General features: G+C 39.8%; 1 protein-coding gene across 1 annotated transcript in view; it reads left to right on the forward strand.

Annotated features, from left to right (window-relative positions):
* Positions 1-21,317, forward strand: part of LOC107100916 (receptor-type tyrosine-protein phosphatase S-like) — a 109,616-nt gene that overhangs the window by 72,500 nt on the left and 15,799 nt on the right. Inside the window, exons 9-25 of the mRNA XM_015399595.1 lie at positions 1,055-1,065; positions 1,720-1,921; positions 4,780-4,916; positions 5,579-5,723; positions 8,613-8,951; positions 9,080-9,273; positions 9,421-9,447; positions 11,299-11,416; positions 11,602-12,246; positions 13,026-13,120; positions 13,926-14,182; positions 14,328-14,415; positions 14,561-14,779; positions 16,095-16,252; positions 18,814-18,825; positions 19,062-19,174; positions 20,635-20,732. Coding sequence (XP_015255081.1) covers positions 1,055-1,065; positions 1,720-1,921; positions 4,780-4,916; positions 5,579-5,723; positions 8,613-8,951; positions 9,080-9,273; positions 9,421-9,447; positions 11,299-11,416; positions 11,602-12,246; positions 13,026-13,120; positions 13,926-14,182; positions 14,328-14,415; positions 14,561-14,779; positions 16,095-16,252; positions 18,814-18,825; positions 19,062-19,174; positions 20,635-20,732 — 2,858 coding nt within the window. The remainder of the gene's footprint in view (positions 1-1,054; positions 1,066-1,719; positions 1,922-4,779; positions 4,917-5,578; positions 5,724-8,612; positions 8,952-9,079; positions 9,274-9,420; positions 9,448-11,298; positions 11,417-11,601; positions 12,247-13,025; positions 13,121-13,925; positions 14,183-14,327; positions 14,416-14,560; positions 14,780-16,094; positions 16,253-18,813; positions 18,826-19,061; positions 19,175-20,634; positions 20,733-21,317) is intronic.

Genomic DNA, 21,317 nt, shown 5'->3' on the forward strand with positions numbered 1-21,317 from the left:
AAGGTCAGCTTTAAACCTGGTCCTGACCAGACTGAGATCACTTGGTCAATTTCCATCAAGTCAGACTAAAGGCTGATTTATACTTTACCATTTATATAAACCAGATCGTCTGCGTGTGTGTCACAGTGAACGCAAATGTGCCCCCGGCCCCTCTGCACACTCTGGTGCACCTCTCCAAAATTGTAGGTGACCGCAGACAGTGCTGCAGACAGGAAGCATCTGATTTGCCAAGTCTACATCCGCTCTACACTATGCGTATTAACTGTTTGGTACCTTACCGGCTTGTTTTGTTTATATGACCACCATTGTGGAAAACAAATCGTGAAGATGGACTAGCTAGAAGAGTGAGGTGCACAAGACCACTGGGACCCTTTTTCCACCAGGATCCCCGCTCTTTTTCGCCCTTATGTCCCTCAGTTGTCGTACAAACTTTCCCCTTGCGTTTTTACACTTCCTCCCTCTTGCATTGTGGCGTGGAATAACATGGCGCAGACCGTGCTTTAATATTGGGCATAAATCAAAAATATCTGCAACAAGCTCACTGCGACACACTGCTGCGGGAGTATAACCAGCCCTTAAGAGCGAGCTAGCGTTATCAGACTTAAATGACCTCAAAGTAAGCCAGACTTGACCTGCCATATGAAACACCCCTTAGATCTGAAGTATAACTGATTTTAACATTATCCATGTGTGTCATTAGCTTATTTCCACCACTGTATGGAAGCACACATATGAACTAGTGTCATCTGCATATGCTTGAATGCTACAGGTTGAAATCATGAAAAACAATGGTCCAAGGGTAGGTGAATAAATCATATTTTTTAGTATTTGTAACGTCGATATTGTTCGACTGCATATAAAAAGGTAAAAAGACCTAAATAAGATGGGGGGAAATTCTCGACCATATTCACAAGAAGCTCCTAGAAAAGTCTTACTTTTGAATACTCTGGAGATGTTTTATAAAAAAGTTAAATAATAATACATCCTTTTCATTTAAATATGAGTTACAATATATTGTGCAGGTTCCTGTTCTAAGATATGCATCTTTCCAAAGATTTTGGCTCTGTAAGTCTCTTGCTACTTTTTCTATTCTCTAAAAAAGGAAAAGCTAATTGGACTGTCCACTCTAAGTTGAGAGCCCTTCCTCTTGAGGCCTATTTCCTTTTTCAAGCCTTTCTAACTGAACAGCGAGTTCATAAAAGCACAAGACCGAATTGAGTGCATATGGGGATTATAGATATTAAAGAGCTAGAGCAGGGGAGGTGTGAGACCTTGCGGTTTAGAGAGTTGGCATGGCAGAGGGATTACATAAACTCTGACCTACCTACTGTCTTTCCAGAAATCCCAAATGGGTAGAGGTGGAGTGATTACATCTTAAAGGCCAGAACCAGTTCATTTGTTTTATCCACTTTACTCTTCATTGTGGCAGATGTTTAAAATCTCTATGGGGGGAAAAAACATGTTAAGCACAAATTAAACAGAACAGTCTGAAGTATAATCGATAACAACCTCAGCTTTTGTAAAGTCCAGCTGTATTAATACATGGTATTATGGATTATCATTGTTGAATTACTGAGGGATTAGACCAAATAAAAAAACTCTGTCCCCAATAACCCAAAAATCTGATTTTAAAGCAAAAGGACTTAACTTTAGTTGATACAGGGTTACATTCTCTCTTTCTCTCTCTTTCCATCTCACTAAATCTCTGCTCCTTTCTAGGTGAAAGGCTATCGTGTGTACTACACCATGGACCCATCCCGACCCATTAATGAGTGGCAGATTCACAATGTACAGGACAGCTTGATCACCACCATTCAGAACCTCATCACCTCAGAGACCTACACCATCCAGGTCCTTGCCTTCACCTCCGTAGGAGATGGCCCTTTTTCAGATCCTGTGCATGTAAAAGTTTTGCGTGGAGGTAAAGAAAATAAATGTTTTTTTTAAAGGTCTTTTTGAAAACAGAATGTATTACAGTGGTTGACACACTATGAGCAACAGCAGCAGATATAGACTAAAAACTTAGTTGGCTTTCTTAATAGAAATGTAACAACCAAAATGTTGCAGCCAATCGCCAGTTTTATTTTCATTCCTTTGTTTAAAGCTTTGATTTGCTGACACTGACTATCCTGCTCTCCATACCATTGATATATCTGCCCAGTTGTTTAACTTCACTCAGCTACGTATCTAGAGGCACCTGATGTACATCTTTAGTGGCTGAGATTCTGAACCTTATGAAGAGTGCTAGAGACATTGTGTTAAGGTAAAACAAATGTTGGTTAAACATTAACCCTATTGTTATTGCCACAATCAGTGGTTGTATTGGTGCTTAATCAGTACATTCTCACCCCCAACTTGTCACATATTGACGCTCGGTCAATATGTGATGTATCCCCTGTGCATTAGACGGGGTATCCCTGTCATATCAGTAACTGACGCACAGGGTTCATAACAGGCTTAGAAGGAACTTCCTTAAACTTTTCCATGAGCTGTGAAGTTAAAACTTACCACCAACCCATCCCTTAACCTAACTATAACCCCTAAACTTTATTAAACAATTATGCTTGACGCATATATATATTCTATGTGGAAACGAGATGCCTGGACACAATTCTGCAGCCTTTATACTCCGCGCACCTGCATACCCAGCTTGTACCTAATATTTCCCATCGACACTAGCTGGGCCTTTGCATGGACCAAAACCTTATAACAACATATAGAAGTAAAAAACTCAGCTGATTCCAACATTTTCAAACCTTCTTCGTGTCATCCAGGGTTCAGTAACTTTTTTACCAAGTGTTTTCGCAATAAGTTGATGGTTGTTATATTTACGGACCAAATCGGAAGATGTGCCCATATCTTTATATTTGTGAACCTTCATCAGTAGAAGCTGTTGCATGTCCTCCATGTTTTTCAATGCTGAGCTGTCTGCGTAGCTACATGGTTATCTGGGTGGGCAGTGCAGAAATGTTTGGCTCACAGACACCGCACAGGTACTAAAAGTTTGTAATTCGGTTGTTCAGTTCTAAACAACAGACACTGAATCATAAACCAGGCTTTAGTAAGTGTCGCTGATATAGTCCATCCAGCATTTCTGACATTGCTAATATGACAGGACTTAATCTGCTTCTGTAACATTTTATGTGGTTGGGGCATGCAGAGAGAGCCATTTCTTGCCCTTCTCCCTCGCACCAAAACTGATCATCCAAAGTCCTTAGTGCTCTCATTATCGGTTCTATAATTAGCTCATTGCACACTATTCTTTATAGTTTTAAGTCTAGAATTGAGGAAGCCATCAGATAAGGTTTATTTTGTGTCGGGTGAAACATTCCTTTTCTTATTTGACTGAATGTTTTGGGTTAATAGCCCACTCAAATACACAGGGATGACATATATACTGCTTTTAAGTTGGGGAAATGTTTTTTTTTTACTCTATATATACCAATATTTCAGATTTCCTCGACTCTAAGGTCAAAATGACCTTTGGAAGGGAACCAGGCCCATAGCAGTAATGGTCCTCCACCGTACTTTTCAAATTTCATGCCAGAACCACCTGGTCTGCTTCTAGTCTCAACTTACCATAGTGCACAGCTCTAGTTAAAGCGCCAGGATTTTTAAGCAAACTGGACATATTTGATGTTCAGACCTAATAGACTTTCCCATGACATATCTCCAGAACAGCTGCTTTGCATGTAAATAAGGTAAAATGGTTGAACAGAAAGCTCAGAGATCCCGTAAAGGTCATTCTTTGCAGCACTTCCTTTACAATCATGATCACTGTGTGTGAAGGGCACACTTAAGCAACGTTCGATGCTTTGTTAGCCACAGATATTGGCAAGTTTGGGCAAGAGGCTATTTTCTTCTGAATATAAACACATATCTGCCTTACTGTCCTTCTCATTTTGTAGAGTGTCTAAAAATAATAAGCCTCTGTGTCTGAGACAGAGGTTGGTGTAAAAATAAAGTAATTGAATAAAAAGCACACTGGAGTTAATTCCAAGTTCAGATGAAAAAAAAAACAAAGACTTCTTACAAAAGAAGGAACTATCAAAGACCTTATGGACCACATGGGAATGTATTTCGAGGAGAGACAATAGGCGAAACAAGAGACAGGTTGGTTGCTATTTAATAGACTGGAAGCGGCTGACTGAGAAACTTGAGCACAGTGACACAGGAAATGTACAACTGAAGATAAACTAAACACACAGAGACCAGAAGCTGTAATACGACCAAACAAACAGAGCACAACGCTCCTGAAACTAACCAAAATTAAAAGTTTAGAAGAGAAGGGGAACACACCTGTAATTTGCTTTTTAATCCCAAAGCAGACTAAAGGTTGTGGACTACTTATAAAACAATATATATATATATATATATATATATATGTGAATGCTCAAATTGCAGTCTGCAGTTGGGACTGCACAAGCTTTTTTTTTTGTTAGAAGCGTCATATTTTCAGAGGTTACAGCATGAACACTGAAGTTATCTCTTTTAATTGCTAATGGCAGCAATGCCCCTTTTTACAGGTGGTCAGTATTGGGATAATATTTCCACTAAAAAAATCAACTGAAAAAGTTTGGAATAAAAATTAGTCTTTTATGCCTCTCGACACATCATTAGCTGAGGCACTAGTGAGTGTGGAGGTCCGCTTGTAGTGCAAAACAGTTTGATAAAACAGCATTTTAAAAATTTAACCTTAAAGAAAAATCCCAGTTTTTTGTTTTTTTTAGATGCCCTTATACAGAGCACTGACTAGCTGTGCTGTCTGCTCCTTTTCAGTTCCAGGTCAACCAGTCAAGTTTAAAGTTGGGAAGGTGACAGACACCAGCATCGAGCTGATCTGGGAACCTGCATACACCAAGGAGAAAATAGTCAACTACGAGCTACTCTACAAACCTGTCAAGTTTGGCAGCTTGGTGAGCCTATTTGCCGCTCTTTGTACAGTGGATGTTGTACTGTGGAAGCTCATTGGTAGAATTCTCTTATAACAGAAATAAGGAAACACGATTCACATCATTTTGTCCTCCGGAGGGGGGGGGAAACATTTATTTACATTTTCAATTCCTACTGCTGTCTTAAACACTTCATAAGTTCAGCGCTACATCGTCAGACATCTCAGTTTTCCCCCAACTCTTATTTCATCTCAGGCTGTTTTATAGTCTTAATATCGCATTACGTACTGTAGATGCACATGCACAACAGAATATTATGTCGAAATCTTACTGGAATTCACATGTGCTGGTCAAAGCCAGGGTTGCTCTGACACTGGAAAGAATGTTTATACACACGTTCTCTGTTTATGTCAAAACTTTTTAACATATCATCTAATTGTGTACGAATCAGCCATTAGAAAACTTGTTATTGCCAAGATTCATACTTGACCTTCAGCATGTACTGCTAGGATTATAAGGCCACGAATAATGATATATAAGGCAGTACAGCTGCTTCTATATGTGGTGAGCCAGCCAAAATATTCTATATTACCACCTCAGAGGTAGAAGGTGAAATAAGAAGGGGAAATGTAAGAAATTAACCTTGTCGTTCTGCACCGCTACACCGCTCTGCTCTCCAACCACAGGCAAAGTTGACCCTTGAGCCGAGGAACTCTTTCACAGTTGAGGGCCTAAAAGCAAACACTGAGTACTCCTTCTCCTTGGCCGCCATCTCCAACAAAGGCATCGGAGCGTTCACCAATGAAGTTGTGCAGAGGACATCCCAAGCCAGTATGTTTTATAAATTTTATTTAAAACTCTCACACAAACGGCGTACCGAGCATATCATGCACATTTTAACTGTCATTTTTACCTCCTTGGCATTTATTTTTTCTGCCAAATCATACACCCACACATGTCGCCGTTTCCTCAGCTGCTGATATGATATAACCCGGGACCATCTCAGACTCTCTGCATGTGTCTCCATTCTCATCCCATTTGTCTATGCTTTTCTCCTCCCATCCATCCGTACACCTTTAACTGTGACTACCTTCCACTGAGAGGTCTCTCTTTCCCCTCCCAGTTAGAACAAAATGACAGCTGGAGACAAAGAGCTCAGCATAATGTTTTTTGGGCTATCTATGTACTTTTTCTGCTCTGTCAGTGTACAGTATAATGCATTTTGAAAGGCAGTAACTTCCTTCCATTTACTGGCTCGCAACCAGTGGTGTAGTGTATTAAAGGACGGTCGCCTGGCCTGTTATGATGACAGGTAAGTGCCACCCAGTATGTATTTTACCACATACTATACTTGGATTCTCTCCCCTGTCTCTTTTTTTCTCACTTTTCTACACAAACACTGATAGCGGATAAGGCTCAAACCCATCCGCCGTGTTGCGCTGTGATACAAAATCAAATTTGCCCTGAAGAGGACAAAATGATAACAGAAAATGGAACAAGGGAAAGAATTCATAAAGTACTTTGCAGCTGTGATAGAGTCCTCTGGCTTCTAACATTCTAATATGGTAAGTTTTGTTAATTCAAGTATTTACAATTATTCAGCAGCAGAAAGCTCCCCAAATGAATAGTAAGACCTGGGTGGTGGGCTGAAAGGGGCAAAGCAGAAGGAGCGGGGGGCATATCTTTGAGAGAGGTAAAAGAAGGTGCTTGATAAGCAGACTGTTTCATGCAGTAGAATTCATTTCCCAGGGAGGTTAGGTGTGCTTTGTTATCGCCAAGCTTTGGTGCACATCTAGATTGTCCCCCGAGGCCAGCAGAACAGTGGCTGCACGGCTGAGTGAATAGATACTTGAACCTGTCAGCTGTGACTATTACACACATACTCACACACACATATAGACAGACACCCCCCCACACCCACACGGACCTGAGCCACGGCAGGAGATGGAGCACAAGCCCGGACACCTCGCCGTGCTTTAGCCTTTGCATATGTGTTAAGGTGAGTGATCTCTATTGTATTGGCGGGAAGGTGTTAGAACGCCTCACGTTTTCCTTTCTATATTCCGTCCTGACTTTCTGACTTAGGGCCTATCTTTTTTTTAACCTGACTTCTAAATCATTTTTGGCACTGTGTAATATTGTTTTAGCCTTTTTTATCTTCTTGCTGAGAAGCTTAAGACCTTCCCCTTGTCAGAACAGAGGAAGTCTTACCACACTCTATTTTCTCAAGGACTCAAGGATTAGGCCGACATGGAAGCTGCTGTTGGAAAATGTGTATATGTACAGTGTTTTTCTTCTTCTGTGTGAAGAACTGTGTCTCTCTCCTTGAAAACAAGATATATTTTGTATTTTGTTGCATGTTTGTTAATACTTTTTTTTTCATGAACCTTAAACCTTTCATGCTCCCAGCTATAGCCAGATGATAAAGTAATTACTGGCTATCGGGATTTTAATCACCCTCCATATAATTAAGTTGTCCACTTTAGGTCAATACTTTTGTCTTGGTATTATTTGATTATGCTCCAAGCCTAACATTATGCAATTACATAATGGTGTGGCTTCCTTTTTTGTTTCCAAGCCAACCTTGCAAAGTATTCATACCCCCTTTTTAAGTCCTTTATGTATATTATCATAATTTAATGTGATTGTAAAACATGATAGTAAATTGAGGAAAAATATGCAGTTTTCAAAAATATTAAATACCGAAAATTAAATCCATTGCAACTAATGTCTTGTATAGTTTCCCTCTTAAATTTAATCTATAAATCCAAGTGCTCTTAATGCATCAGAGGTTTGTTAGAGAACATAAGTAAACAAATCATAGCACAGAGGTCAGGGGTAAAGTTTTGAAAACAATATCTCTAGCTTTGAACATCTCACAGAGAGCCTTTCAGTCCATTGTCTAGAATGGATAGAAGTATGGAGGCAGAGCAAGCATTTGGAAAAATGCTCTTTGGTCAGATAAAACAGAATGGAAGGTGTTCGGCCTAAATACGAAGCAATGTGTCAAGAATAACTCCAGCGTGTCCCTCAGAATAAAAAATCCCCATCATGAAACATGTTGATGGAAAAACAGGTGGGCAACTTTTACAGGCTGTAGGTGACATGAAAACTGGGTTCAGCTCTCTGCAGAACAACTACTCTAAACTTAGTACAGCCACTGCAAAGATGATTACGAACAAAGCAAACTGATGTGTTAGAATGATGCAGTCCAAGTACAAACCTTAATCCAACTCATAATCTGTGGTAAAACCGCAGATGAACAAAGCTGTTAGCCATTTAGCTTTAATGCAACATCAGGCGGTTCCACCCTGTTAGCAGGAGGCTGAGCTGCATAAAAACCATCATCACAAATTATTTTCTTTTAAATATTTCTAGATTTGTAAAAACTATTGTGTATTTTTATTCAAATTAGCAATAATGTGTTGCTTTGTGTTTCTTTATCACATACAGTTATTTTCCCAAAAAATTCATTAAGGTTTTTGATAAAAGTGGATAAAATCCCTAAAAGCTTAAAGGGGTATAAATACTTTTTCAAAGTCAATGTTTTTTTTTTCAGTTCAGTTTACTTTTATTTTTTCTTATTGTTTCCTTTTTTTATCCTTACTTCCCCTACTTTTGCTTCTGATATTCCCCTCTCTTATTTGTTACTTGTTTGTATTTGGTTTTTTATACCCTAAACTCTTGGCCAATTTGCTCCCTTACCTCTATCCATCCAAGAGCCCTCAGCTGCACCAGAGGGTGTGTCCTGTGAGAGTGTCAGCTCCACCTCGCTGAGAGTGAGCTGGCAGCCACCTCAGTTGGAGGCCCAGAACGGCGAGTTGGCAGGTTATGAGCTCAAATACCAGAGAGTTTCTGGGACAGGAGAAGAAGAAGAGGCAGGAGGAGGTGAAAGTCAGGGATCCGAGGTGGAGAAGTTTCTAATCGCAGCCCATCAGAGACAAACTGTGTTGGAAGGGCTGGAGAAGTGGAACTGGTACAATATCACACTGGCAGCCTCCACAGCAGAGGGAATCGGACCCAGTAGCCCACCCATACTGTGCAGAACAGATGAGGACGGTAAGAGAGTGTGCCATTGATCATGCTTAAAGGGTATTGATTGATTACTTGGTTATTTACTGGTTGGGGTGTTTTTCTCTTTTTAATTACCTCTACATTTGCATGTGTTCTGGGTGTGTGTATTCTAGTGCCCGGTGCTGCCCCTCGTCAGGTGGACGTTCAGCCACTCAACTCCTCAGCTCTCCGTGTAATGTGGCGCTCTGTGTTGCCACGGTTACGGCAAGGCCAGATCCGAGGGTACCAGGTGCACTTCAACCGCGTGGAGAGCGGTGAATCACGCACCCTGCCCCGAATCAAAGACCTTCTCCTGGATGAATCCCAGGTGAAATCGCTGTTTAAAAGATAGAATGACACTGATGTCTAATATCTGTAAACAATTTTTTTTCTTTTCCTCATCTAATCTTTCGACTCACTCCTCCTCTCATCTGTCTCGGCTGCCTACGGGGGCGTGTTTCTACTGTGTGACAAGATGGAGGAGGATGATTCGACTCAGTATGTGAGTGCAGACTGCCGGTCGTTTTCCCACAAGGAAATAATAAATGACCTCACAAGCAATCCATACAGCAGAATGAATCCGGTACTTTAAAATCCAATTCTCATCAAGTTGGATCACCGTGGATTTAATCAAATTCCCCATTTTCGAACTACATATTATTTTTTCTTTTATTTTTACGTGTACCTGATAGTCGTGTCCTTTGATGTAATGCATGACAATAGTAATAACGAATATACAAAGTTATGCACTATTTCCACCAGACAAAGCACTTGATTTCTATTACATTTTTTCAATACACTAAAGCCAGCAGATTTTAATTTATATTCTGGAACATAGACATTAATATTAATCACACATAGTAAAACTAATTAGTTGTTGTTCTATATAGAAACACAAAAGATTTACAGAGTAACATGAACATGTGCAATCATTGGATAATTTAAGGGGTTTACATTTATATCTCAATAAATTTGAATCTAAATAAAAATGTCTCCTTTTTTACTATTTTAAGTTGAAAAACCTACATAATGAATGATATGTATATAGTATTATATATATATATATATATATATATATATATATATATATATATATATATATATATATATATATATATATATACATACTATCAATAAGTTTGGACACCCCTATTAATCTTAATTATTTTTATTTCTAAATATTTGGGTGTTTGCACCAGCTATTTCAGTTTGATATATCTAATAACTGATGGTTTCAGTAATATTTCAGTACTGAATTGAGGTTTATTGGACAACAGTAAATGTGCAATATGCATTAAAACAAAATTTGACAGGTGCAACAATATGGGCACTGATTAAACAAAGATTTAGTAGTTTGGTCATAAAAAAAGGCGTTATCCATGGCGGCAAAAAAACACAGCGTTCCAAAAAAAACACTTGCTACCCACTGTAAAATTTGGGGGAGATTCCATCATGCTTTTGGGCTGCGTTACCAATGCTGGCACAGGGAAACTTGTTAAAGTTGAAGGTCGCATGGATTCCACTCAATATCAGCAGATTCTTAAGAATAATGTTCAAGAATCAGTTACGAAATTGAAGTTACGCCGGGGGTGGATATTTTAGCAAGACAATGATCCAAAACACCACTCCAAATCCACTCAGGCGTTCATGCAGAGGAACAATTCCAATGTTCTGGAATGGCCATCCCAATCCCCAGACCTGAATATCATTGAACATCTGTGAGATGATTTGAAGCAGGCTGTCCATGCTCGGCGACCATCAAACTTATTGTTTTGCAACTGGAAATTGTTATGGAATAAAGAATGGTCAGAAATTCCTTCATCCAGGATAAAGGAACTCATTAAAAGCTACAGGAAGCAACTAGAGGCTGTTGTTTTTGGAAAAAGGAGGATCTACTAAATATTAATGTCTCTTTTCTGCTGAGGTGCCCATATTCTTGCACGTGTCAAACTTTTTTTTAGTCATACTGCACGTTTTCTGTTAGTCCAATAAACCTCAATTCAGTACTGAAATATTACTGTGTCCACCAGTTATTAGATACATCAAACTGAAATAGCTGTTGCAAACACCCAAATATTAAGAAATAAAAATAGTTAAGATTAATAGGGTTGACCAAACTTTTTCATATGACTGTATGTGTGTGTGTGTGTGTGTGTGTGTGTGTGTGTGTGTGTGTGTGTGTGTGTGTGTGTGCGCGTGTTAGGAAACTGGGGTGCTGTGCTTTATACCTTGTTTTGTGTTTATCCCTGTAAACAAACTTTCCTTGATGATTTAGTTTGAACCTTTGTGTGAACTAATAATTTTTCCTAAAACACAGAGGATTATTACATGACAATGGGTTTTCCTCCTACAGGAGCTGGTTTTAGGAGGTTTAAAACCAGAGACATTGTACTCTGTCTCAGTGGCTGCATACACCACTAAAGGGGATGGAGCGCATAGTAAAGCTAAGCTGGTGCAGACCACAGGGATTGGTAAGCATATGTCAACTATATAGCTCTCTGGATATAGTAACACATTCAGGAATTGATCTTACAGTAAGCTGTGCCGTAAATAAAGAGAGGATCAATGCTAATTTCCTCTAAAAGATTTACATGATACATGGTTTTAGGAGAGCATGTTACAACTGATTTTCTGTTTCCCACTCTGTTGTCTGCAGTGCCTGGCTCTCCATCCCTTTGGGTGCGTCCAGGATCGGGCTCGTCTGCGGTGGTGAGGTGGGCTCCTCCGCTTGACTGCTCCGAGACAGGTTCTGATGACCGGGCAGTGCCAGTAGAAATTCAAGGCTACCGCCTACAGTTCGGGCTGAAGAACACTTCTTTAAACAGCACTGTGGATTTCCCACCACGCGAGAGAAACTTCACTGTCAGAAACCTCTCCCCTGGGTCCTCCTACCTCTTTGTCCTCTCTGCAAAGAGCCAAGCGGGCTATGGAAATGCGGCACAGCAGGAAATAACTGTTCCCATTTGTCCACCTTCGGAATACCCCAAAATGATTGATTTCGTCAACGCTAGCTGCTGCTCCCTTCAGTTCTCATGGCTGCCCCCCACCCCAGATGAGTGCAGCGGCGATGTTACAGAGTACACTATAGCTTACAAACAGGCTGCTGACCAGGGCTCCTCTGCCTCACCGGCCTCCTCCGTTCCCCCTTGGCTCATCACGCTTCCTGCAAGCGAGTCCAGCTACACCATCTTGGGTCTGAATCACAGTACAGCCTATGAGGTGAAGCTCAGAGCCCACAACCAGGCAGGGCCAGGCCCTTTCAGTCCCGCTCTGCTGTACCTCACCCTGGCCTTTGAAACAGGTATGGCTGGCTGTAGGCCCAGGGAACACCTTTCAGCCCCTAAGCACTGGTTAAACGTCACTCCTCCCCTCATCCTGGAGTCCACCTTGAGACACTAAACTAAAACCAAGTCTGGGCCAGTTTTTACAGGTCCACTTTTCACCAGCGCACCCCCAAGAGAAGGAGAACTGCAAATCCCAGAGGGGCATGACCGCTCCCACCCCTTTATCTCCTCCACTCACTCACTTGTACCTTCATCACCTACCCTTCACCAGCAGTGGAAGCAGGCTCATAGTTAATGGATGTTTGCTTCAAGAGCACTGCTTATCACAAACCCTCAGGTAAAAGTCAATATCGGACCCTGGATTTACAGTTTCTACAAGAGGAGGTGAGTGTTTGGTCTCATTTAAAGGGAAAATTGGTGCCTGGTGCTGTATCTGCAGGTAAGCCGTTTCTTATCTGATAGACCTTCACTGCCACCTTCTCCGAAGCCTTGCTGACATGCTGAATTCTGAGTACATCCAAACACAAACTTCCACTCTGATAAGTGTGGCACGTCACATTACTGCAGCCAATCCGTCCATTACTTACTTTTCATGTCATCCACTCTCCTCATCACCCTCCCATTCTCTTTACCTTTATGTACTCCTGTCCAAGTAACATGTCAGACTCTTTTCCACCTCAGCAGGACTCCGCCGGAAACACAGATAATCCTTAGATGATTTTCTTATGTTGATAATTGATATCTAACAATTGTTTTTTTATTTTTTTTTGTCTTTGTTTCTCTGCTTGCTTCTTAGATGTGCCGAGAAATTTTTCCGTCAATCTGGCCACTAAGACGAGCGTTCTTCTCACCTGGGACTTTCCAGAGACAAGCAACCCTTATCCCTTCATTGTATGTCTTAACCTGGATCAAGTGCTTAACATGTCAGACAGAAGCAGTAAACTGCATGGCACAACACAGTGGCTCATATAGTTTGAATTCACCCGTTTTCATACCAGTGTAGTTTTAGTAATTTACTTTGGATTAAAAATATTCAACAAATTTACCCACCAGGAAGATGTTTTTATCCACTTTGAGAACCAATAATTTAAAGTAGTTTTCTATATTCCACTTAGTCTGCTACATCAAATGTAGAATTGACTCAGATAAAATGATATCTACCAGTAGGATCACCCTAATAGCTTCTTTGGTTTGATCAAAGATCATATTTTATAAGAGCCCTCGGGCTGAAATTGGGTTTAGAATGAAAATTAATTGAAAATAGGTTGCCATATAAAATTTGAAGATAGTGATATATAGTATAACATTTATTATATGAGATTTAAAAATTTTATGACATTTTGATCCACCATTAATCAAACTACTTATGAGAAAAGAATATAAATGCAATGCTTTACATAAATGAACTGGTACAAAAGTATAGAGAAATTAAAAAAAAAGAAGTAAAACTTGGCTTATAAATGAGGTTAAAAATTTGCCAAAGTTTTGTTTTGTTTTTTATTTTATTTTTTTTTTGTTTGTTTTTTTTGGGGGGGAGGGGGCGATCTTTTTAATAAAAAATAAAAAAGATGTTAACTGTTTATTGTTGTTTTAAAGCCACTATAAGATATACATTATTTTCACTCTTTAAATGGGTGGCGATATAGTAATATCAGGAGAGAAATGTTACATTCATCTAACTTTTCCAAACGTCCAGGTGGAGTATAACCGTCATAAGATGGACCTGGACGCGCGTCTTAAAAAGGCAGTCATCACAAATCTTAATCCCGACACCAGCTACGACTTTAAAATCACTGCTGCAGAGGGCAACATGGGAGGCCTTCGCCACCGCATCACAGCCAAAACATCCCCACCAATCACCATCCGTCGCCCTGAGATCGACCCGAGCCGCCGTGAAACAGAGGCCACCGTCACCATTATCCTGCCGTTGCTGGAAACTCGTACGCCTGTCAAGTACGTTCTTCAGCTTATTGGATCAATCTGAGTCTTTAGCTCACAACAGATGATAGAAGGGAAAGGAGTATTTTAGACATGGGCAGGTTATTTATTTGGTAGAACAACTCCAAGTATTATTATTTTTTCTCTTTTGTGTCAACAGGAACATTTATGTTGTCGTGGTTCCCCTGCGTAGAGCTCGTGGCGTCATCAAACAACCGAAAAGTCCAGATGAAATGGACCTAGAGGAGGTGAGAACCCCAAAAATTACAACACATATTGAAAGAACTCACAATCCCTTCTCAAAGAACCTCTGGAAATAATTACCAATTTTAATATTAAGTGTCAATCATAGATTTTAGAAGGAGTGACTCTGCATCTTCTTTCTCTTTGAAGCTCTTAAAAGACATCAGTCAAAGGCAAAGAGATTCTCGGCAGCAGAAGCAGGTGGATTTGAGGCGGGCTTACATCACAGCCCGTTTCACACCTGCAACTCTACCCGCCTTCTTCTCTTTGGGGGACCAGCTGGACTATGGAGGCTATGAGAACCGAGCTCTAGAAGCGGGCCAGGAGTACGTGTTTTTCATCCTGGTGGAGCTCAACTCTACATCAGGGGTACAAACACCACTCTGTTGCATTTTATTTTCTTTTTTTGCCTACCAACCCTTCCTGGTTCCTTCTCCCCTGCAGGCTGTCTCTATGTGTCGTGATCAATACGGCCGCGCCGCTGAAACAATATAATTCCCGTCATTCAAAGTGTGGTAGGCAAATGCAATAAACCTCTCACTGCTAATAAAGAGGGGGTTTACTTACTGTGGCAAAGGAGGAGAGTCCTCAGTGCACTGCTGGCGTATTAGCGCATTTCAATCCAAAAAGACATACATATGTAATATGAATTATAATAGAGTTTAGAAGTGAACAAATGCCCAAAGGATATTTTTCAGAAGCTCTTCAGAGCTAATACAACACAGCGGTTCAGACCTCGGAAAGAGTAGGCAGGTCCTTCATGTTATCACATCCTCACATTAAATTGGTTATGTCTGTTCAGTCTCATGCAATCCATTGCAACAGTTCTGTAATAATGCAAAGACTGGAAATGAGTTCATCTCTTTATGCCACAGAATACAAAAAGCACACTGAAAAGAAAAGATAATACAACCTTTGATCAACCACATTTTTTCAATAGAGGGGTACAGTGATAACTTTTTACAGCATCAGCTCCTGACATTTGTTGACTTCAAAATCAAACCCATCGCAAACATATTTTAATGGTTAAGGACATTTTCACTTAGGGCAGACAAGAGAGCCAGAGAAACAATTAAAAATAATTAAGTAATTATTACATTTTTATTGGGGAAAAAAACCCTGGATAAAGCATGTTTATCTTGCTGCCCAAACAAATCACTTCGTGAAGTGGAGCAAAGAAACTTGCTATGTGAGAGACAAGCTTGAGAAAAGCCATTTCTAGGTTTTACAAATTTATCTTGGACTTAAAAAGAAGACTGGAGAGTAAGATCAACTTTCTTACAAAAGATTTAAAAAATAAATTTGTTTATGGGAAATCCCCCACCCTTTTTTTATAGTATGAAGAAGAATGTGTGATGCTGCGGTGCCTATTCCTTTCTTAAGCATGATAGAGCATATGACATTACAACATTTTTAAAACCTGTCAGGATTTTATATAAAAATCTAGTTGCCTATGGTTTAAAAAATATAGGATGTTCTTTAGCCTTAAAGCGGTTTAATAATGCAAAAGTATTTCTAAGTTAACAGAGAAATTATTCTAAATAGATAATTATGTGACTGCAATAAAAGTGGATAAAGAATTTAAAGACATCCTCATTATTGATTTTAATCCTTTTGTGGTCGTTGCTAGAGTTTATATTTATGTCTCAAAGAAACACAAGTTAACAGTGTTTTTCCTTTACAGAGGATGTACGTGGCCAGCCAATACACTGAGAAGGTGATCGCCCCGCATTCAGACCCTCAGCCCTTTGACGCCGGTGATGGTCTGATCTGGGTGGTCGGACCCGTCCTGGCAGTCGTCTTCATCATCTGCATTGTTATTGCTATCCTCCTGTACAAAAAGTGAGTGTCAGAAAGTTCATAAAAGACAAATGTCAAGTTTTCAACAACAGCGATGACTCAGAGCATTAGTCGCAACAAGTAAATGCCAAAGCAGCTTTGATTTTCTTAGAGGATGAGACAAGCTTTAGTCTGTGCTTTTCTAATAGAAGAGGAGATTTCTGTGAGGGTATTTCCTGCCTCTTACTTTGTTCCCAATCAATCACAGACTCACACCCTCTCCCAGTAGTTTTATACATAAACTATTTTTAGGAATATTTTGACGATGAAGCAACGCCATCAAGAATGAAAACTATGTTTCAACAGTCTTCATACCACCTGAAATTTTTTCATATAGCCACAAATGTAAATGATTTATTGGGGTTGTTATATCCGTCCATCCATCCATGCATCTTTATCAAAAGCGGGGTCTCGAGGGGTGCTGGTGCCGATCTCCAGCTGTCTTCGGGCAAGAGGCGGGGTTCACCCTGGACAGGTCACCAGTACATCGCAGGGCAACACAGAGAAAAACAGGACAAAATACCACTCACACACACACACACATCTATGGAGAATTTAGAGAAACCAATTAACAGTCATGTTTTTTGGCCTGTGGGAGGAAGCCGGAGTACCCGGAGAGAACTCATGCATGCTCAGGGAGAACATGCAAACTTGGGTTGTTATGTCATTGTAATACATTTAATGTCCACACCAATAGGGGTGGCAAATACTGCATGTTATTTACATAATGTTCTGTAAAAAGCCAGTACGCTGTGTGTTAGAACAACAAATGAATGTGTGAAGAGAGCTCAATTTATGGTCAAAAAGATAATTCTCCACACATATAGAATAAGTTAAGATCTTCTATTCAAAATAAATGTGTTAAGAAAAACATTCAGCTCCAAGTAAAACATATTTCAGCTAGAAACTTGACCAAATTAGTGAAATTTAACTAAACTATAATAAACTAAAATGTTGACAAAGAAGAAGAAAAACACATGGTTGAAACCACAATCAATAAAATGATGCAAAGATATCACATGTATTTATAATTATTTAAATTTATGCTTGAAAACTTAAGTTAATCAAACTTAAAACAATTTAGGTATAATGGAGGATTTTTGCGAACTTCTGAAAAGACTCTCCACTTTTTAAAAAATTGCACACGCACAACACTGTACCCACTCCTGAGAGGGAACACCTATTAAACTTGTACAAGAGCATGGACAAGCCCATTTCTCTTCATGCATGCTCTGTTTAAAAGTTGCTGTTTGCATTGCTCATACAAGCTTACTTCCCAAAAGAAGATTTGCTATTTTTCCGCTTTTGCTGATGAGTGTTGTGGTTAATTAGAATACAGATTCTTATTTCTATAAGCAGTTTCTTGTATTTTGCCATTTTTGATAAAAGACCACATTTATGGGGTGCATGACTGATATTTGGCCCATAAACAGAGTCTCAACTTCAACTGTAGCTGAGTACATCACTGCCGCATCTCCAAAGTTGTATTGACTAATTAATGGCTTGTGGTTAAATTCTATAACACACCTCTGATTACTTTATAAAGTGTCTGTGCATATAAAGAGAAGAAATTGCACTCATTTCAACAGTCTTGATAGTCTAATTATACCCCTTTCACACTGGCTGAAAAACCAGTTTAAACCTAGGAGCAATCGGCTTTTAGTGGCAGTGGGAACAGCTCACTGACGCATGTCTATCAAGGTCATATGACTCGGCAAGCGGCCCGCTTTAAAATGGCCTCGGCTCTGATCGGCATTCTGTTGAAACACCTGAGCAGGGTTGAGCAGCTAAATTACGTGATACCATTGAACAGACGTCAACTAACAAGCCAAAACAACCCTGTTTATATTCGATAAACATAGTGCAGCACAAGTGAGAGGGATACAGACAATAAAAGATAAAAAAAATAAAGTCAACTTGGTTTCCTTACATGTTTCTCTACATTGTTTACTTTCTTGATTTCTGTCACAGTGGTGACATCATCAACGCTAACCCAGGTTGATGGTGTCACAAGACAGAGGAACAGAAGTCAGGCAGCTTGCCAGCAAGGGGTTAGACCCAGCTGTTTTTTTTTTTTTTGCCAGTGAGAAGGACCCGTGTTTGAAAAACCCGGGTCAATGCATTCTTTTCGGTGCGAAAGGGGCTTTAGAATTTACTCCACCCTCTTAAGATTTTTACCTGTGAAAAACAGAAAAGCATTAATTTCTACTCAAATCAGTTTGCATTGAAGATTTTTGACAATACAACATCGTACATTCTCTTGCACTACTATTTATCTGCTTGCAGCTCTTGTTGATATTCCGGTCAGCAGAATTGTTTACTGCTCTACCTCTCTCATCAAAATGTCCAAAATCCATCAAATTTGTTCCAGTCTAGAAGTCTGTTCTGCCCGCAGACAGCCATCAAAGCCTGAGCTCTGCCATTCGCTGCAATGTGTGCTGCAAGTTATCAGGCTTTTGAATACTAATGCAACTATATCGATTTATCTCTCAAACAATCTCTTTCTTTCCTTCCCTTTCTGCCTCTAATTGTTCCGACCCTCGCTCTTGTTTCATGGGAAGCAGCAAACCTGACAGGTAAGATTAATCCAATTTTGGACTCTTTGTTCTTTTTTTAACCCACGGCAATTACATGCTACTGGATACTATAACAAGAATTTGCACAAATCCGTTAAACACAGCGTGTGCTTTTACACTTTTTATTTGACTCAAACGGAGATGCTAATGATCTTTCATTGCTGAGTCAAGCTGGTTGGGTGTAATAGCTAATGTTTTTTTTTTTTTTAAATTTCCCTTAACTGGTGTCTGAACAGCAAACGCAAAGACTCTGAACCAGGAACCAAAAGCCTCTTGAGCAATGCAGAGATGATGGCCCATCACCCGACAGACCCCGTAGAGATGAGACGCATCAATTTTCAGACTCCCGGTATGAAGCCTGCACCCTCACAGACATGCTCTCTATATTTGCATGATAAAGCCTACTTCCAAGGGCGCATTTAGATGAATTCAGAAATAAAATATTAATGCAGCTAATTTTATCCACTATTAAAATATGCAGAAAAGACTTAAAAAGTTGCCCCCAATCCCCCATTGGAGCAGCTCATACCTGGCAGCTTCAGGATCAAAAATGGCTGCTGCCCAGGTAGTACAGTCAGTGATTAGTCATGTCTGAGTCACAACGTTTGTGTCAAAAATCTCATCATCTCCGTCTGCCCACGTCCCACATGCCAGGCTGTAGGGAGCAGCATTAGAGCTCCTGAAGTAAAAATAAAATGTGTTGTTGGTTAATGGTGATCATTTGATGAAAAAAAAATATGGCTTGCCATACATAAAGAGATCTGACATCTTTCTCTAGTCACATCCAAGGAAGCTTCCTTTTCCTTTCCTCCATTCACTTCATACTCAAATAATGTGAAAAAAAAATCTCCATTTTTGTTCTGTTAATGGCAGCAGCTTCCTGCTACCACAGCATCTCGTTTAGAGGAAGTGTTGAGCTCTGTCTACCTGGATAAAGGTTACCTGTCAGCTTACAACAAAGGTCAAATTAGACTTTTTTAAATCAATAGATAAAGGCTTATTCTATTTTTACATGTTGTCGGGAAGCAAAGAAAACCCCCACAGACTGCATCACCTTGGCTCTTCTCTTTCATCACAAGACTTTTTATCCTTCGTGTGTGGCAGCAACCTTGAGACTCCTACCTCGCCCACTTCTTCTTCTTCTCCTCCCGGGAGATTAGTGCCTTTGAGATGGCTCTGCACTGCTGAAATTCATCTCCAGCAGAAGCTGTCTGAATGTGTCCGCTGTCGGGGTGGCCATGACGGCATCAGGGTTTGCTATGGTTAACTTCTGCAAAGCAAAATCATCTCAGTCATTTTAAAACCGGAGAAACACGCAGCGTGCCTCAGGCTTGGATTTATTTATTTTTTTAAGGTGGAAATGTTGCTATGATTCACTGATGTAAGCACTCACCTTTTTTAAAATGAGGATAGATTGCAGGAGCTTCCGTTTTCTCTCTCTAGCTGTGAAAAGAAATTATTGAAGTAGCCATAGGTAGCTTCCTTTAGGTGCTTTCGTTCAACTCATCTAATTAGGGCTCTGTCTGTGTTTGTTTTCTCCATGTCACCGCTCCTTTAAACATGGTGAAAGCAATTTATCAAAAGAAAATAAAAAATAAATCACAAACAAACCACTCGGCTCGCTTCGCCTTGTCCACACATATGGATCATAATTGATTTTCTGCCTCAGCGTGCTCCATAATGACATGTGATTTTTACTTCTTTGTGTAATTATCCTCACATTGTTGCATAAAAGTGAAGTCGATCCTCAGTTATTTGGGTTTATTTAGTTGAATATTGCATCAACTCTGACCTGGCTGTGTAATGCAGGAATGATGAGCCACCCCCCCATCCCCATCAGCGAGCTGGCTGAGCACATCGAGCTGCTGAAAGCTAATGACAACCTGAGACTCTCCCAAGAGTATGAGGTGAGTAATGCATCATCATTTAATATGCATAAATAAATAAACAGACATCCTTGCTGGTTAGGGATGTGAGGCCTGATGTGCCTCATAAAGCAAATGTTATTGAATGTTTATCTGTTTGCAGGTTTTGTTCATGAGTTATTTAGAAACACAATTCATCGTTGTAACCTGTTTGCATTACATGCCACTTATTTACCACTATCTGCAATGCCTTGCAAAGCTGAGATTGGTTTTACATTCTATACTATTAAAGTCACAAACATCTACGCATTTAAATGGAATAGATCAAATCACTGTAGAAAATAGCAATGAAGTGGAAGGAAAAATAATTCATGGTTTACACTTTATTAAGGCTGGACAACATTTCAATATCATTATATGTCGCAATATAATTTAATTCAATATCAGTGGTATGACTTTTAAGCACGTTTCTAATATTTCCATATCTATTCCAGTGTATAGTTACAGCATTTGCTACTGGTTCCAGCTTTTATGTAGTTTTATGTGTTTTTTGTTTTTAAGTTCTATAAGGCATCTGTTTTTGGTGCGTATTTATATATATATATATATATATATAAATACGCACCA

This window comes from Cyprinodon variegatus, unplaced genomic scaffold (genome assembly GCF_000732505.1).
Source record: "Cyprinodon variegatus isolate N-32 unplaced genomic scaffold, C_variegatus-1.0 Scaffold1028, whole genome shotgun sequence".
Classification (NCBI taxonomy): Eukaryota; Metazoa; Chordata; class Actinopteri; order Cyprinodontiformes; family Cyprinodontidae; genus Cyprinodon; species Cyprinodon variegatus.